Consider the following 19,166-nt stretch of genomic DNA (forward strand, 5'->3'; position numbering starts at 1 on the left):
TGTGAGGAGTGGCCAATAGCCCAGAGTGACGTGCAGCCCTTCAGAGGAATCTTGGCAGGTTGGAGAGGTGGGCAGAGAAAAACATTCTGAAATTCCACAAAGGCAAGTGCAGGGTCCTGCACCTGTGGAATAATGATGCCAGACACCAGTACAGGTTGGGGACTGGCCTGCTGGGAAGTAGCTCTGTGGAGAAAGGCCTGGGAGTCCCAACGGACAACAAGCTGTCCATGAGCCAGCAGTGTGCCCCTGTTGCCAAGAAGGCCAGTGATCTGCTGAGGTGCATTAGGAAGACCATTGTCAGTAGGGCAAACGGGGTGATCCTTTCCCTCTGCTCAACCCTGGTGAGGCCCCATCTGGAGTGCTGTGTCCAGTTCTGGGTGTCTCGGTACCAGAGAGACATGGAGCTTCTGGAGCAGGTCCAGCAGGGGGTTACAAGGATGATTAAGAGAATGGAGCATCTCACTTATGAGGAAAGCCTGAGAGAGTTGGGCCTGTTCAGCTTCACAAAGAGACAACAGAGAGGGGACCTCATCAATGGGTACAAGTATCTGAAGGGAGGATGCCAAGAGGATGGAGTCAGGCTCTGCTCGGTGGTGCCAAGCAATAGGACAAGAGGCAACTGGCAGAAACTGATGTACAGGAAGTTCCACCTGAATATAAGGAAGAACATTATTGTGGAATGACTAAACACTGGACTAGATTGCCCAGAGATCATGTGGTGTCTCCCTCACTGGAGATATTCAAAAGCTGTCTGAACACATCCTGAGTAATATGATCTAGGGCACTCTGCCTGTGTCTCATACATATCTTATTTGAATATTTTTATAGTTAAGCTATACACCTTGATATAGTAGAATATATCATTATAGAATTGTTTGAGTTGCAAGGGACCTTAGAAATCATCTAGTTACACCCTCCATGCACCTTGCACTAGAGCACACTGCTCAAAGCCCCATCCAACCTGGCCTTGAACACTTCCAGGCTGGATGGGTCATTCAAGCTTCTCTGGGCAACCTGTTCCAATGTCTTACCACATGCACAGTGAAGAATTTCTTCCTAATATCTAATCTAAACTTGCTCTTCTTCAGTTTGAAACCATTCCCCTACTGTGCTATCATTACATGTCCTTGTATAAAGTCCCTTTCCAACACTCTTGTAGGCCCCCTTTAGATACCGGAAGGAGCTCTAAGGTCTCTCCAGAGCCTTCTTGTCTCCACGCTGAACAACACCAACTTTCTCAGGCTTTGCTCTTAGGAAAGGAGCTCCAGCCCTCTGAGGATCTTTGTGGCCTCCTCTGGTCTCACTCCAAGAGGTCCACATCCTTCTAATATAAGTTATCTTAGCAGTTATTGAACTTAAACTTTACATTACGCATTATATTTTGCATATGACAGTTTGCTTTGCTCTAGGTCTTGAACTGCTATAACATAATCAAATTATTGAAAAAAAAAATATGAGCGTTGTCTCTTCATAATTAACCTATAAAATGCATGTCAATTATGAAGTTTCGTAAGTTGCTAATGGCCATAAACCCTTTTTATTATATTAGTAATTTTGATTTATTAATTATCTATTTTGTACTACCTGCTACATTCATCTATATTATCTACATACTCTGTACATACCTATGTACACATTATTTAAGTGGAAAGACTTGTTACCTGATTGTTTTTCACAGCTTCCTTTAAAAATGTTAGAAACATAATTCTGCAGTCTCGTGAGATAAAGTTGGAGGGGCTCTGTGGCATATCAGTATATCTTTTATAGAACAGAAGTTTGCACATTTATCTAACAGAAAGAACATATTTCTTGAACATGTGCTTTATGTATAAACTTGAAACATACGAGTAGACAATATAGTTAAATGAAATTTGTAAAAGAATAGGTAGTTTCTGCATTCAGGTTTTGTTACTTTGCATTCATTTTCACTTTAATTACATAGGATTTAAATAGGTATTTTTCTAGCCACTAGGCTATTCCAGCAAATTGTTGTGCATTAGGGACACTTCATTAACAACAAGGATGAATATATTCATACTCTTCCTACCCAGGGCATCCTTAAGAAAACAAAAGCAAATGTAACATGAATGTTGAAAGTAATAAGCATTCTTCAGCCTTATAATGCTGTATCTATTTAACATCTCATTTATCCTATGCCATCAAGTAGTTTTGGTCTGCTGTCTGTAGAATTACTATTTCCACTGTTTATTACTATGTTCATCGATTGTCTTAATTTATTTAATGAGTAATAAAGTGTTCTTATTTTGGCCAAAAAATAACAATACAATAAAAGTCTTAATCAACTTCCTCTCAGCTATTCATGGCATGATCAGATAGCCCTGTCTCCAACTGTTAATGTCACTAAACATTGATGTATAGGTTCAACCAACACAATTATGGAAAATTATGCATATTCTTTGAAAAATACTAATGAAATCAGAGACTGTAGGATGGGACTTTTGTGCAGAGGAACTGTCCACTAAATATTTAAGAAAAGCAACACTCCTTTCTTCAATATTCAGAATATTATACTTATTCTTTCCCTCCTGGAAGGTGCACTATGGTGTCACGGGGTATCTATCGTAGCTGTTAGGTTTGGCAGATAGAAAAGTACACACACATATATACACACGCTGCACAAAGAGTTGAGACAAGTGCTGTCTGTCACCTCAGCGCAGCAGCATCCTTTATTAGGACAGCTAGCCCACATTTTTTTCACACACTTTTTGTAAATAATATAATTTCTACAAAACACCACCACCATGCACCTGCACCATGAACATAGCCAAAATTTTTGTCCTTGTACATTTTATCCTCCCTAAACCTACTTATCACCTTTCCAATTAACTCCCCACTTCTCAAGGCTGCACTGTTCATGGGAATGGTTAATTAGCTTCTCTGGTCTCACGGGAACAGTCTTATGCCATCCAGTATATTGTGCTTGTCTAGGGGTTCAACTTCTAGGGGCTTAACGGGTCTGCTGCTTCCCCCCACACTATGGTACATGATTGTTTAGGGTTTTTTTCCTAATTCATAGCAGTATTACTGTTAAGGTAAAATGAAGCTATATTCGACTACATGCTCATGTTTTTAGTCACAATTGACATGATAAAATAGATGTTTTCAGTGTTGTAACAGCAGGAAAAAAAAAGAAAACCTCTTTTAATGCATCCAGCAATCTAGGATTTGGGAATAAAGAGGTTTTACTCTGAATTGCAATTTCTCCCATGTTTTGGAACCTTTACTGTCACTCCTTTTGGTTACACAGATTTGTTGCTCCCTTTTGGTTTTGATTTGGTTTTTCTATCGCTCTGTGGTCTTTCTTTCTTTTTTTGTTTCTTCTTTTCTTCCTCCCCTTTTAAATCTGCTTTTTATAACCCTATGATCTTTTGCTTTCACAAGCATATTTTCTCTGTTATTCTCTGTATCTGTTCATCTGATTCCTTTTGGGCAGATCATCTTCTCTATCTTCTGCTTTTTTCTCTGGTACTTCCTCATAGAAGATTCATTGACAGCTCAGACTCAAAATAGGTGTAGAACTATATGTATCTTTTCTCCTAAACGTTTCGATCCTACTTGCCATCCAAGCTCATATAGCAGTGCTTAGCCAAGCTTCCTCCACAATTTTTTGAAAGCCTGTCGCTGTCTCTCTATATAGACAAATGTCACTTTTTCGCTTTTTACCACTTCTTGCACATCCTCCTTAGCATCCATATTGCCAGTCCATCCAAAACACAGCTGGTAACATGGCTGTTCCCATTGGTCAAACCATAGTTATATCTTTTAAACTCATCTTTAGCTTCAAGATGTTCCACAATATTCTGTCCCAGCAGATCAAGTGTTTCCTCATCCCAGCCATTTTGCTCTATAAGACTACATATTCTAAATAATTCCATGACATCTCCTATGCCTGCCATGACTTCACTATGCTATAAATTATTGGTTCTTTTGGTTCTTTGTTTACATATACTCTTTTTCCACAGTGCACAAAAATGAAAATTTCATAGTCACTCAGATAATGAAAAAATGAAAATAAATCACTGTGTTTGGGCATGTCCCAGTTTATTGAACTATTTAAGGAAAGGTTCTAATTTTTTTTTATCTTATATAACACACTAATTTATTGCCTTAAGAGAACTTATCAATCATCTTAAGGACAGTTGAATGATAGTAAATGGATTTAAATAAAACTTAACTGGCTGAAGCTTTGTTTTCATAAGCCTTGATGTGTGAAAGATATTCATAGATACTAGAGACTGGAGTATTTTGATTGGTCTCTGTATCCTTCAGAAGTATTCTTCATGATGACGTATTTTTGTTCAAGTCATATTTTCAATTACCTGAGTAATGAATCTACTACTACATTCTTTTGGATGTTTCTTGATTACAGTCTAATAGATCACATTTTTAAAACAGTTGGTAGGGATATTAAATGCTCTTTGGAAGTGCTAAGTATTGTCACTACAGTATAATTGAGAAGTCCAGTTCTCTGAATATATTATTTTTGTGCTTTCAAAGGTGCCTTTAGCCCTTCTCCTCTTAAGGTAAACCAGTTAGCCTCTCCATTCGGAATATTTCAAGAGCCTTTTGAGGTATTTTGAAAACTCTTTTTTTGGAATTAAAGGTCTCTTGAGAAGGAACATTTTCTGCATTGCAGGGGTCCGGTGAGGGGAAATGAAATGCAGGACATCCAGATTAGCTTTGAAGCATTTTGAAAAAAATCCTCTTTGGCTCACCACAGATTCAGAAGAAAATATAAAATATGTTCTGATGAAATGCAGAGCATGCTTTTCCAGACTGACGTTAACTAAATGCTATTTTAGAAAACTTCATTGTTGCCAATTTATCAGTAGGTACAATGTCTACAACCTGTTAAAACGTGAACTTTAGCAGAGAGAACACTGGAGGAACATAGTGGAAACCTGTTTGCCATGGATGTTTATTGGTTCTACAAGAGAGATCTCAAGAGTTACATTTCCAAAAGCATTATGTGATTAGGGGTGCCGGAAAAGAATAAAGTAGCTGAGTGACTGCCACTGCCCTCTTAAGAGGACATCCTCTGAGAAGTCCTCTGCCCTTCAGGAGCTGAGACAGCACCTCGAGACTCTTTTGTCACATCTGAAACCCATAATTTATACATTAGTAGCTCAGAGGTTGCAGTAGCAGTTGCATACAGACTTTTGCTAGTGTTGAGGACTGAAATAAGAGCATCTGGCCTCAGAGTGGTTATTATATCACTTGGGATGAAGATTTCCATTTTCAACTTGTTGTAATCAATATTCTATAGCATTTTGAGTCACTTCAGGGGCAAATAACTGCAATCAAGAATTAAGTGTTGAAATCTCTTACATTGTTATTGCCATGTGGAAGTTGTGGCTATACCAGTTCCTCTATATGGTAGAAGTAGGTAGGGATATTTGAACACTGCTTAGTACACTGAAAATCTATGGAGAATTAAACCAAGTCATGAATTAGCAGAATAAGATGATTGTTTTTTTGTGAATAGGAGTCAGCAAATATTAAATACAACCCTCCAAATATATAGGTTATTAAATAGTTAGTTTGGCTTCATTTTGACAGTTAGTGTAATGCATTGTTATTTTATTCTTAATTTGAAAATAACTTACAGAAATAACGTATTAATATTGTCTTGCGATGCTTACAGTCTGGGCAAACAATATGCACATTGAGTAAAACTGCACTCAAGTCATGAAAAATATGCATTTAAGTCAGAGAAATATTTCCCAGTAATTTCACCATGCTTTGTGTGTGGCCTAAGAAGTCCAGAAAGTGTTCCATAAAGGACATGATCTTTTTTAATGCATCCATTTGGCCCTGAAAACATGCAGATGAGCAGTTAAGACATCCTGGAAGGCCCCTGTCCTTGAATGTTTTCAGGACTGAGGTTTTAGAGTACAGGTGATGATACTTATCTTACTTTTCGTATCAGGAAAATTTTCTTTCATCTGCTTTCCAGCTAATGGAACAAGATAATTTTTCTTGTATACTATTTTGGTATCCCTATCACTACATTGGACATGGGAAATATTAAGCGATAAAAAGAATCAGAAAATGTTTATTCCAATTATTTTTGCAATAAGAAACAAAGAATGCTAAACATACACATGCTGTTTATTGTCTTAGCTTGAATATCTTATGGTCTCTGTTGTATTTCATTCTTTTAGGCCTTTCTCTGAGATCTGCCTGTTGCACAGCCATACGTATTAGATGACTTTGGGACCTGCTTTCCATCAACGATGAAGGGATTGTCTAGCAGCCGTAGTCATCATCATGGGGTTGCCTGTGACTCTCCATGTGACAGTCTGCCACACCACCAGGACAGGAAGCCATATTTGTTAAACCCAGTGGACCCCCATCCTGCAGACCACCCTTACTACACTCAAAGGAACTCTTTTCAGGCAGAGTGCATGGTGCCCTACAATGATCAGATTGCCAGCAGCACATTTCCCAGGAGGCATTATAGTTCCCACCATGAACTCAAGGACGAGTGTGCTCTGGTTCCCCATGGAACTGCCAACAAGACCAATCGCATTCCTGCCAACCTTTTGGACCAGTTTGAGCGGCAGCTGCCTCTGAATCGGGATGGCTACCACACTCTGCAGTACAAACGAACTGCCATGGAGCACCGCAGTGACAGCCCAGGGAGGATCCGGCACCTGGTTCATTCTGTCCAAAAGCTCTTTACCAAGTCCCATTCACTGGAGGGACCATCCAAGGGGAATGTCAATGGGGGAAAAGCAAGCCCAGAAGAGTCACAGACAATGAGGTATGGGAAGCGCAGCAAGAGTAAAGAAAGGCGATCAGAAGGTAAGCCCAGATCCAATGCATCAGGATGGTGGAGTTCAGATGACAACTTGGACAATGATGTTTGCATTTATCATGGTCCCAGTGGGGTCATGACCATGGGAAGATGCCCTGATCGTTCTTCTTCCCAATACTTTATGGAAGCCTATAACACTATTAGCGAACATACTGTGAAGTCCTCCAGAAGCAATAACGATGTCAAATGCTCTACCTGTGCAAACCTGCCTGTGAATTTGGACTCCCAGTTAATGAAGAAAAGCTCTTGGTCCTCTACATTAACCGTGAGCAGAGCCCGTGAAGTTTACCAGAAAGCATCAGTTAACATGGACCAGACAGTGGTGAAGGCAGAGACGTGTCAACAGGAACGGTCCTGTCAGTACCTCCAGGTACAGTGTGGAGAACTGATTGCTGTTAACTGTGCTCTGCCTTGTTTCAGGTGTTTGTGGGGGATAGAGGTTTGCTCTGATGTCTCAACTTTACCCAGAAGTAACTGATCAACAAACAAGTGGTACTGCTGCTGAAATTAAAAATAAATCAACTTTTTCTTTTTTTTCTTTTTTTTTTTTTGCCAGCATTCAGTGTTTCAAACAGTTCATGTTAGAACAGGATTATTTTTTTCATGTGAGAAAAATAAGACCTTTCTGTGTACTTTTTGAATTTATAAGGCTGTCACAGTAGGGGTATAGGGAATTTGATGTTGTAGTGCTTGCATTTAGCATTACAATGTCAATTAACTGAATGTTACCAGGATACAAATTCTTTGATTTCTGTAATTTCGAGATTTGCCTTCATTTACTGCTCATTTTTTTATGAAAGCTTTTGAGACCCTTTTGAGAAACTTCAGGGTACCTGAGTACTTTCTCCAGCAGGAAAACAGCATACTTTTCTTTTAGACATAGAATATAAATTCTCTTAAAACAGTTATTGTAACGTGTCCAGATTTGTTTATTGGGCTATTCCTCTTTTTCATGGCTTTGAGTCAAAAATAAAAAATCAAAAGGTTGAAATTATTGCTTGTTCTGATTATACACTTTAGGAGTACATCACCTACTCCCTCACAAGCTGTTTGCAGTTAATACAGCGTCACTATTTTTCACCAGTATTGTATCTTTAAATGTCAAGAATCAGATGTCTCCTCTTGGAGCTATCACACTGCCGGTGAATGTTTGTGGCAGGAACATGGATCAGAAAATATTAAAACTGTTTCATTCTTAGGAGAGCTGTGGATAGCTTTTATGCACTTTAAACGAAGCACTTATGGCACATCTAAGTGTGTGTGTAAGATGGAACAACGTCGCACAGAGAAGAGAGAAGACCATGAGGAAAAAAGAGGTTTGCTAACATGATTTGGTTTCATTTTAATGTAGTGGGACTCTTGTCTATCTGTATAGAAACTGTAGCGAGATCTCTCATATGGTTGCTTGAATGAGACAGTCAGCTTCCACATTCTGTTTTTTAAGTCAGTATGCAGACAAAGCGTAGGACTGAGGCATCCGCATTTAAAAATTGATATTAAAAGGTTTTATGGAGTGGCATGCAAAATAATTTTGATAGTCAGCCTCTGGGATTCTAATTTTTAAATGTAAATGAATGGATATGTATATTTTATATTAATTGTTGGGGGGGGGGAAGAGGAGGCAATACAAATGCTCAGAGTGTGTTTACAGATCTGTGTATGGACTGCAGAGGGAAAGGGGTTTCAAAATAGCCTCAGGTTGCAACCTTTTGAGCTTTGGTGTTTCTTTTTATTAAGTCTCTTTTGTCTGAATTTTGTGGGTGAGAAGAAATCATAACTTTAGACTTGATTGCTGTGGTTACTTTGGACCCTGAGATTTCTTTTGTTGATGTTTTTGTTTACTCCTTCAGTCTTCCTCTTGGGTTCAGATAAAATAGCTGACAATTCAGTATGTGACCAGATGGCTAGAAAAGAGTGAAAAACTGTGCCAGCATCAGCTTTAAATGAACACCTCCATAGGGACCTTTAGATAACGTTTAGCTGACAGGAATAGACTCCTGAAGTGGAATTAGAGGACATTATCTGTGTCTGTATGAAAATACGTCCAACAATTGTCAAGAGTAAGAATAACTAAATTCTCACTTAGAATAACTAAATTCTCGCTGTGTTTCCCATCCTTACTGGTAGTTTCATTTTGGTTTTCACTTAATTTTGTTTCATTTTTTAATGATATGTCATTATAAAAACAAGGGAAATATAACAGGTTTGAAATTGTTGGGGTTTTTTAAAGGAAAATCTTAACCAAGCATCAGTTAACATTGGAAGTAATATTCAAAGAGTACAGTAGATTCAAGGAAGCGAGTCAGGATTATTCTTCACTCTTGGCAGCTTGAAAGGATGAAAAATGCATATAGGTATTAAAAGAGTCAGTCTATTTTGAATGCATCCCATTGCTTTTCTCTTCACTGTATCACTTATCTTTTTACACTACAAGCCCTTTGGGGCTTGCACTTTGTTCCCTTTTGTATTTCCACAATGGGGCACAGGACCTAACTGAGGCCTTTTAGCTGTCCTGCAATATAAATGTGTATTAACAGCAGCAGAGTACTCGTCTGTTAGTGGGTTGTAGAATTATTCTGTTTATCTGTTGTTTTCCTGGTGACCTTCTCACGATTGTACCAAAAGGCTGGTGTCCTGTGTTAGAACAATTAGAAATACCCAAAGTAAGAAGAAAGCTGGAAATTCATTACCACAGTGGACAAATGAGAGTTTAATTTCATTATTATGATGCTTCTTTGTTGCTTTATTTTACCCATTAAATGTTTAATAGATGCTTTTATCAACTCATTTGTAATTTAAGTTATTGTCTGTGGTCCAAGACGTAAACTCTCATGACCTAAACTGATCCTTCAAAGAGGCAACTATTTGTTTAGGCAAGCTCATCTTGTGACAGTATCAGAATTCAACTCAGGGTACTCAGGATAATTTTCTTTATCTTCACAGATCTGAGTACATTAGAGATCACAGGCAACATTGACTTCACATTTGCTTGTAAGGGCTTTTATCATAAAAGTATCTGCATGAATTCTCAGTGTAAATACATGGAAATAACAAACAATTATCTAGCTTGCTGTGATATTTTCCATATAACTGTTCTGTGGAAGGAGTTGGCAGTAGTTTGTATTGCAGATGGGCTTATTTCTCATAGTTTGGAATTTGGATCGAGTGCAGAGTCTTCCTGCATTGCACTGTCTTTCTTAACCCCAGCAGGCTCTGTTTCCAGCCCTGGTGCTGAGGCACAATGTTTGTCCTTGGAGGTCTCGGGGAGGTTTGAGTAAACACTGTGCATCTTCAGAAAGAGATGTTGTCCCAGACCAGTCTAAAGACCGCCAAGCAAATGTTTTCCTCTTACCTGCATTTTGGGAACAGAATTGCATTTTTATTTTTTATTTCTTCTTTTAAGAGTGATGAGCTGGATTGTACAAAGATAATGTCCTGTTTTTTAGCTGATTTTTACTTCAGGAAAGTGCTTCTGTTTGATCCAGGTTTATGGTTGGACAAAAGTGAAGGAAGGTGAGAAAGAACTGTTCATGTTTTATCAAAATTCTTCTTCAAAATGGTTTCCCTCCCTTGAAAGAGAAACTTATAAGGCAGTGGACAGCCTCTATTTCTCCACTAGCTTCTCCTCTGGAAAAAATGAAATGAGGCAATGCTATAAAGACAAAATGAAAGCAGCAGTTCTTGTCTTCGAACAATAGGGTCTAAATACATAGGGATATTTTTGACAGTCTTGTTTTCTATGAATTCATGATTTTTGGAGCTAATAGAGTATCAAATACACTGCAGAGTTTGTCTCTGATTATAGTTTTGCCATTCAATGTTCCCCATAATTGCTGTTCACGTTGTCCTTGGTCCATTTGTTAAGAGATTGAGAAAAATACAAAGGATGACATTTTTTGTATTAATCCTCTTTTCTTCTTATGTGAGTCAGTCATAAGTTTTCCTTTAGTCACAACTGATGAGATTGAAGTCAGTTGTGTCAGACACTTGGGGCTGAGGATGGAAATTTTATTTCTCAAAACTGAAGTGCAGTAGGTGGAGACAGCAGTGCAACCCTTAGAGTTCCACATTTGCATTGCTTGGCATTTGGTGAGATACACTGAGAAATACTATAAAAAAAATATAAGTTTCTAGATGTAGTCAGAATTTTCTGGTGGCAAAGGGTTCCGGTTCATACTGCACTGGGTTTCCTGTGTGAAGGTTGCCTGTAATGGGCATTATTATACCATGTGTAGTGCTAAGAAACTTATAATCTAGGTGACTTGTTTTCCAGTCTCAGGACAAGGCACTTCCACAGTTTCTTAGGAGATACTGTTCAGTCCCAGTTCCAGCCTCTTTTTGTTGCCTATGTCCATGGATGGCCAAATAGACCCTAGGTTCAGGGTGCTAATAAGGACCAGTAAGTACATTATGATTTGTTAACATGGTATGTTAAATTACAAGGTGTTCATCCTTACGCCACAGCAATTTATGTTAGGTCTGTTATATATATCTGTTATCTATACCAGTCCATCTGCATTTTCAGTTTATGTCTATGTTTTCCTCATTTATAGTGTTTGCATTTCAGATGCAACTACCATGTTCAAATCTTCCTATATATATATATATATGTGTATATATATATATATATATGAAAGTTGTATTAACATCCATTAATATAGACCTTCTATTTTTCATGTATCTCAAGACTTGCTTTTTTTCCTCCATATTCCCTTATAAATTGAAAATTAGTGCATATGTTATTTCTCCTTCAATTTTCCAGTCAGAACTATGAAGTATATGAGGTATAAGTGTCAAGTTTTTTTATTGAGCTCATATGAAACATACTTCGGGTAAAGCTAGGGAAATGATTTGGACAATTGTGAAATAAAGCGTCAAATGTTTTAATGTGTTCTACGTCAGCTTCCAGGTAATAGAATAATCATGAAAACATTTGGAAATTCTTAAATATTCATGATTTTTAAAATCAGCTAGTATCTAGGAACATTAAAACTGAAAAAATATTCACAGAAAACTAATTTACTTCAGTTTTTAAATAGTGACGTAGGTAATAGGAATAATGAGTACAATTAGGGAATTTGTGGAAAATATAAAGAATTACTAAGAGGTAATTCCTTTAAATCTATATCTTGGTTATTTAGCCTACCTGCAAACCCACTCAGATGTCAGTGCTATACTGAGACAAATACATAGGAGAGTATTTCAGTATAATTGTCTTCCTTATCTTTGTAGTCCTTTATTTTAGCTAAAAAAAAAATTAGTAAAAAAAGAAATTGTCAACTGTGTTGGTAAGAGTGATCTTGCCACATATTTCACCACGAACAACTGTTGTGTTCTTATTCATTTAATTAAAACCTGTACTGACCTTTGGTGTCTTCAGTAATTCAGTAATGGAGGCCTCCTAAGTACTGTTCTACAGAGAGCTGTTCTACAGCAATGTGAGTACTTCACATTTAGCTGCAGTTTTATCTGCCCATGTTCCTTTAAGTGATAATTCTCTGTCCTTTAGTTTTATTACCATCCTGTAACTTCTTAATATTGAATATACTGGCACTGATCTTATTTTTTCTACATTAACTTGAATTACCATCAGTTCATTCTGTTACCATCCTTACATTCTAATAGCACATCCATTAAGGAACATAATTCTGGCAACTGGATCCTATTGCTAGCATAGCATAAGTAGGAGTTAGCAACATACTTGGGTGACACTACATTACATACACTGTTATGTGAGAAATGTTTATTAAAATTATGGCTGCACATAACAGTTGGCATTTGGTATCTATTTCAGTTCCTTCGTGGATAAGATTTGATTCAGTCCTGGATCTGACTTCTTTCTGTAGCCTTAAATGTTTGGAGAGTTCTAATCTTACCATTTTCAGTAATGTCACTGTTAAAAAAAAAAACCACAACAAACAGCAACAACAACAGAAACAACATTTCAACCTGCATCTGAGTTTGAAAGCTTAACTTTTGTTGTGGAAACATGCAAAGTAGATGGGCAAGAAAACGCTGAGCAGCAATACATTTTCCTCAGTCTGTGCAAAGTCATAAGGAGTATTTCCCTTAATCCAGTTACTGGATATTTTGTTTGTTTGTTTCAAAAATGGAATTTATAGTACAGCCCTTGAGTGAGGAAACACTACAGTGCCAGAAGACTGGTCTGAGCCTGGTCAGCTGGTCACATTTTCTATTCTGCCTTGTGCTGTGCTTCTTGCAGAGGTGAGCTCCTGTCACTAGTGAATTAAGGAATAAGAACATCAATCTGTTGTATATTCTTTGTCCTTTCATCCTCTTACCCTAAAATTGTGCAATGGACTGCCTTCTTTAGATTTCTGTTAGATATGTATTTCTCTCACCAAAGGCTAAACAATGTGTCATGCAGATGGATGAGGCACTGTGACAGTTCTGATGGGCCAGGGCTTCCAAAGACAGTCTTTGAATTGTGTCCAGGAGTCTTTTATGCAAATAAGTTTGTGTCTAATTTTGTTTTACTGACATAACCCCAGCCTGCTAACCAGTTTTTTAGGAAATATTTGAGGTTTCCTGGTCTATAGCAATTCAGTTCCCAGCAGATAAGAGTCAAGACAGTCACCTAGATTTGATATCAAAGGGGACACTACTGTAGAAGAGAGGTGACCATTTAGAGTCACTGCAAATACACAGTGTGGTTTTCTGAAACCAAAAAAGTTTCCTTACAGTCAAATGAAATCTTCTTATGCAGGTATATTGCATTGCTGTAATCCAAACAAAGGGTTGTGGAAGATTCAGTGAAGTCTGTCCACTGGCCACTAAAATGTGACAGAAGATAATAACCAGCTGGAGATGGCATCTTAACTGCATTACTTACAGCAACCGCCTGTGAGAGCACATTAGCAAAGCACCAGAGACTACCCAGTGACAGTCAGCCAAAAGAAACAGCGTAAGCGCTGTTTCTCAAAATGCTCTCTCCACCACATGTGTTTTCTTCCAAGGATTCAGATGCAGCTACATGTTCTCCACCCACTAGCCAGTTTCCTGCCGTCTGCTTGATAGTGGGCTTGTGGTGGTGTGTAGTGAAAGAGAGATAAAATGACACCTCATCTAACAGGATTGCTTTTGATGGCAACCAGTCACCACAAAAGAAGATATATAGAAGAAATGAGAAAACATTTCTCCATTGCTAGTCATTGAAAGTGTCCTTTCAAGGATTGGTATTCATGTTAACAGTCATCCTGTTGTCCTTAACTGGGCAAGAAGCCATATGTCGTTATAAACAATGGCATAGAATGCTTCAAGGGTATTGTGAAAGATGAGAACAAATGTCTACCCTCTGCCACTGAGAGAATATCATACATGAGTATCACTGAAGCAGTTTTAGTTTGAGGTCATAGCCGAGAGTCCTGTTCTGTGATCTTCGGCTGTGTTTCCCTCAGCTAATGGACATGGTAGTTGCTGTTTACCTTCCTTTCTACAGAACATGTAAGGCACTTGGCTGGAATCATTGTATTGGCATGGCCCTTTTCAGGGTTGGTTGGTTGGATTTTTATGTATAAAGCAGAAGGAGAAAATGTATCTGGAATCAAGACATGGTAGTTTCATGTAAAAGACACACATTCCTCTACATAAAACTGAATGTGAATCAGATCGACAAGCCAGTGGGTAAGACACTTTTTGATGAATGAACATTATAAACTGGAGTGGTGCTTGCAGAATTTTGTCTATTGGCTGACTCTATGAGGATTCATACTGGTTTAGAAGAATTTCCAAACTATTGTTGTGTGAAGGAGGATTGCAGTTCTTCACCCTCTTTGTTCATGTTTGATGCAAGGGGTAGGCACAGAATTGTGGAAATAATGTTCCATCTTGGACAGGCTCTTTGTTCTGGTTGTTAATTTTCTTCTCATAAAAAAATATGGAGATAAGTCAGCTAAATTAAATTAATTTATAGTAGAACATGATTGCTCAAAGAGTACAAGCTAAAGCAAGTGTTGCTACAGATACTGAGTATATTAAGTTTGTCCTAAAGAGAGGCAACCCTCCTATCTGCCTTTATGAAAACACTTGAGGCTTATTAAACATATATTGTTCTTTCTGCTTTCTAAGGCTTCCTTTTTTTGCATACTTCAATGATTCTTAACATATGCACATTGATAGAAAAAAATGCTACTCATACTTATTGGTCTGATTAATTCAATATTCATGAGTGCCAGGAATAGGCTTAGTAAATGGAAGATGGCAATTGAAACTTCCTTTACAGCATTCAGAAGAGGCATAATAATGACTAAGACCAAATTGCATGGGTTTGAAAAATCTACACTGAGCAGTCATTAAGCATTGTTCTTCAGTTATGTGATTTCAATTCATTAAGTATTTGCATACTAATAGAAAGCTAAAGTTACAAGTCTACTGCTGTGAGCAATCGCTAGCCACTCCTTCCAGTCCTTTTATTTACTTCTACAGTCATCCACACTGCTTTGGCAAAGCATGGGGAGAAGCTTTAATGATTTCAGCTGCAATAAACCAAATCAAACGAGATCAATAATGAACTTAATTTGTTATAGAGACAGTCTGTTTGCTATTTCATCCAGTAAGGTAAGTTAATAACTATTTGGGGCCAAAAAAATAAGGAAATTAAGTATTCTAATTTAATTGTTTAGATATTGAATAAAAACTGTTTTCTTTACCTTTGTCGCTACATTCTGGTCTTATTTCACATATCACTATGTGTGAGCTTTTGAAATTAATGTTTGAAAAGAGGGAGACCAGTATACCTGTTTGCTTGGTTTCTTTATTTGGGGTCCTAGACTACCTATTAGAAAAATCCAGTTCCTTTAGATCAAAAAATGCATTAAAGGAAATGACTAGTCAGTCCAGCCTGGCTAATGACAAAGTGTGAACACTTCCAGAATAACATAAATTTAGTTAAAGATCAGGACAGGTAATCTATACACTAAATGATGCTGAATCCAGGTAAGATGTTGGCTAGTAGCAGTACTTCATCTTTATAGTCTCCTCTGTTTACAAGAGAATATCAGCCATTTAACCAGAAGAAACTATTGTCAGACTTAGCTTTCATACATGTAACAATTTATTTCTAGGTGTATGCTGAAGTCTTAAGTTTCAGCAAGCTGCATGTCTCAGAGGCCTTTGTTGACTATTTTCTATGTATTTTCGTGTAATAATGGTGTTCTGATTCATTATGCTTTTTGTGTAAGTGAAGTGTACTCTTCATTTTTAGGCTTGTAAAGAAAGAATTGTACATGAGCCTAAAGATCATTTGCAGAATGAAATGTTTCCAGGTTCTCTATTACTTTGATAGTGTGAATAATAATAGTTCTATTTTAATAAAAACAATCGTGTTCATTGTTAGATCTGAGTTTAGCTCTTCCCCTTTTTTCATGAGAGTAAAAACAATCATGCAAGTGATGTTCCTGCTTGATATTCTGATACTGGAAAAATGCTATTGCTAAGGTAATTGGATAATATGATTTTCTTAAAAGCATGAAACAGCTTTATATTAAGTATGTCAATCTTAATCTCATTAATCCTCTAAGGCAGCAGATACCTTGCATATGCACTTGTGTGCAGTGTAATACGTGACCTTGCAAGACATAATTTTGGACATTCAAACAAAGTAAGAGCCTGTGGGAAAATTTGTGCAGACTCCCTGACTGAAAAAAATAAAAGAGATGGAGGTTCACAGAGACACTTCTCCCAGCATTTTTTCTGGATCAGCAGAAGAAAACACACTACAGGATGTTTAGTACCATATGTGTAGAAACAGAATGTATTAAATAATCTGGTTTATTTTATTTTTGTAGTTTTTATTTTGGAGAGGGCTTTGTATTTTGGAGGGTTTTCCTTTTTTCTCATAATGTGAAACACTTTACTGTGACAGTAAATTGCACTGTCCGCATGAGCTGTTACAGCCATTACTTTTAGGCACCAAAGAAAGCACTCTGGAAAACAGGTCACTTCTTTTAGTAGGTATTGCTTGAGGTTTTGACTATAGGCATAACAGTTGACATTATTTTATCTGTCTGCATTTTTTAAACAGTAAAATAGGTACAATGAAAAGAAACACTGAGCTTTAAGGGTTGTTTGTCCTACTCAAATAATACACAGACAGTGCTCTGAGACCCTTTCATAAAATGTATTACAACTGGTAATAGCCAAAGCAAAACTTCTAAAGCGTCTCTTTACCCTGCAAATGCTCTTTATCAGTTACACGATGTCTTACTGTTTTCTCTTACTCCAAACAAAAAACAAGATTAAAGGGAGCTGGACCCAAATTTCTGCCCCTAATATTCTCTTATATACTGAAATGTTACTGTTTAAAAAAAAAAAAAAAAAGAGTAAACCCAAAATTTTAAAAAATAAACAGACTTAAATGCCTGCAGAAAAAACCTGGTTAAACTACTTAACTAAAAAAGCTTTTTAATCAGAAATCCATTACATTCTTCTACTGCAGCTTTGTCTAGGCAGGCAAGATTGTACAAACACTCTGACTTCCTCAATGTGTTAACTGAAATTAGAAGCATGCCTGAATTGGTATTTTAGGCTTTTCTCTGAATCTGGATGCCTTTTGTAACCAAAGCCATCCTTTTCTCTTTGGGGCATACAGACTTTACCCTTAAACCCGTAATACAGAATTGGAACTTGGGTCACTTTGGTATCATTTCCTTTGGTTTTGCACATGCAGGTAACTTTCAATATGCAAACCAAGCCAGTAGGTTTGTGGCACTCATTGAGATTGCTTTGCCCTGGTCTCTATGTGAACAGCTCAACTCTCTTTTTCTGCATCTAGTGTTTTTAAAAGACAGAAAAGCTACTAAAAAGGTAGTGTGTTGTTTTTCAGTGATTGCTTGCTTCACTGATATGAGCAGAGCTCAAACTGGAAACTTCTGATCGCATCATACAAATTGTGGGACTAGAGCAATGCATTCAAACCTCATCATAGTGTTTGCATGTGTAAATAGGAAGTTTCATGGTAAATCCATTTCAACCAGGATTCAAAACCTGGCCTAACATAGCTAAATCATTTTGAGAAGTTTTGGGATAAAAAGTATTGTATGTATACATGGGGTTATTGATAAGAGAACTCAATAATTCCAGAGCAAGTGTGCCCACAGTAACTATGTCTCATCACTTCTACTGCACTTATAAAATGCAACGTTAAATTTAACAGTATATCTGTTATTTAATAAAACTACAAGCATTCAGCTTAACTGAATTAAGGGTGCTGTATGAACATTGTAACTTTAACTCCTATGGCTTTTTTTCCATTAAAGACACCAACCCTAACATTGTACTAACATATTTCATTTAGTGCACTAAAGATCAATTCACTAATTTATCTTAATGAGAAAAAGCAAATATCTTCAATTAAAGCATAATGAATAAAATATTAAACAGATCAAAGTGCATATCCTCTGAGAATTCACAGATTCTCTACATACTCTGACTTTGATATCTAATATCTACCTAAAAACTGATTGGAAGTACACTGTTACAGGTTTTAAACTTCTGACTGAAGTTCGAACATGTCATCAAAATGTCATCAGAGCTTGGTTTTACTAAACCTGTCTTAACTTCTGTTTTTTATGAGTGATTTGAAAAGCCAAGATTTTACAGTTGACAAGCAGAAGCTATAGGTTCCATAATGTATGTGAGAGGTGGTATGAATATAGATTGTATATTCACTGTTTGATGATGTTCTAGGCCTAGAAACAGTGCAAGAATAAGACCTGAAAAAAATGTTATCCTCTGTCTGTCATAAGGGGCTGGGGGTGGAATGTAAAATGCTGTGTACTCTTCTACATCAAAAATCACAGTCAAAACCACTACCAAGTCCCAGCTTCATTTGGACTTAAAAAAGGTATACATATCAGGAAAGCATCAGCTTTCCAGATCTGGTGTCTAGGCATAAACTTAGAAGTCATAGAACTGAAATATTGCTTTTTCTTTTTTTTAATTTTTTTTTTTTAACATGGAAAAATATCAGAGCTGTTTATTCAATCCTTTTCCTCCAGTGGATTCCGTACTCTCAGTCTTACCCTTTTCTAGAAAAATATTTTAAGAGTGTTTAGGTGTATTTATTCAATAACTTCCTATAGATGCCCAATTCTGCATGCCATCATTCAGTAAGAAAACTGGAATTTGAGCTATATTCCTGCCTTAAGGAATTTATATTCTTGAAGGACAGGAAAATGTATTTCCAAAAAAAATATCAGTATGCAACAAACACTGCAAGCTGCTGGAAGATAAGAAATTAAATGTTTCTCAGAAGTAGAGCTACCAGAGCCATTAACTAAAGGATATTTAAAGACAACATGGAAAT

At 37.1% G+C, this 19,166-nt stretch overlaps 1 protein-coding gene across 17 annotated transcripts in view; it reads left to right on the plus strand.

The window, feature by feature from the left end:
* The window catches only part of DLGAP1 (DLG associated protein 1), a 413,568-nt gene that overhangs the window by 266,217 nt on the left and 128,185 nt on the right, over window positions 1-19,166 (plus strand). For 14 of the 17 annotated variants that reach the window (XM_051773060.1, XM_051773102.1, XM_051773075.1 and 11 more), the window contains one exon: window positions 6,186-7,211. In XM_051773060.1, the coding sequence (XP_051629020.1) occupies window positions 6,258-7,211 (954 nt within the window). In that variant the 5' untranslated portion in view covers window positions 6,186-6,257. Of the gene's footprint in view, window positions 1-260; window positions 342-6,185; window positions 7,212-15,320; window positions 15,419-19,166 lie in introns of those variants that run through there. The other 3 variants (XM_051773165.1, XM_051773185.1, XM_051773195.1) reach the window with 3 other exon arrangements.

This window comes from Manacus candei, unplaced genomic scaffold (genome assembly GCF_025592945.1).
Source record: "Manacus candei isolate 608988 ecotype Guabito, Panama unplaced genomic scaffold, ASM2559294v1 h1tg000008l, whole genome shotgun sequence".
In the NCBI taxonomy this organism is placed as follows: domain Eukaryota; kingdom Metazoa; phylum Chordata; class Aves; order Passeriformes; family Pipridae; genus Manacus; species Manacus candei.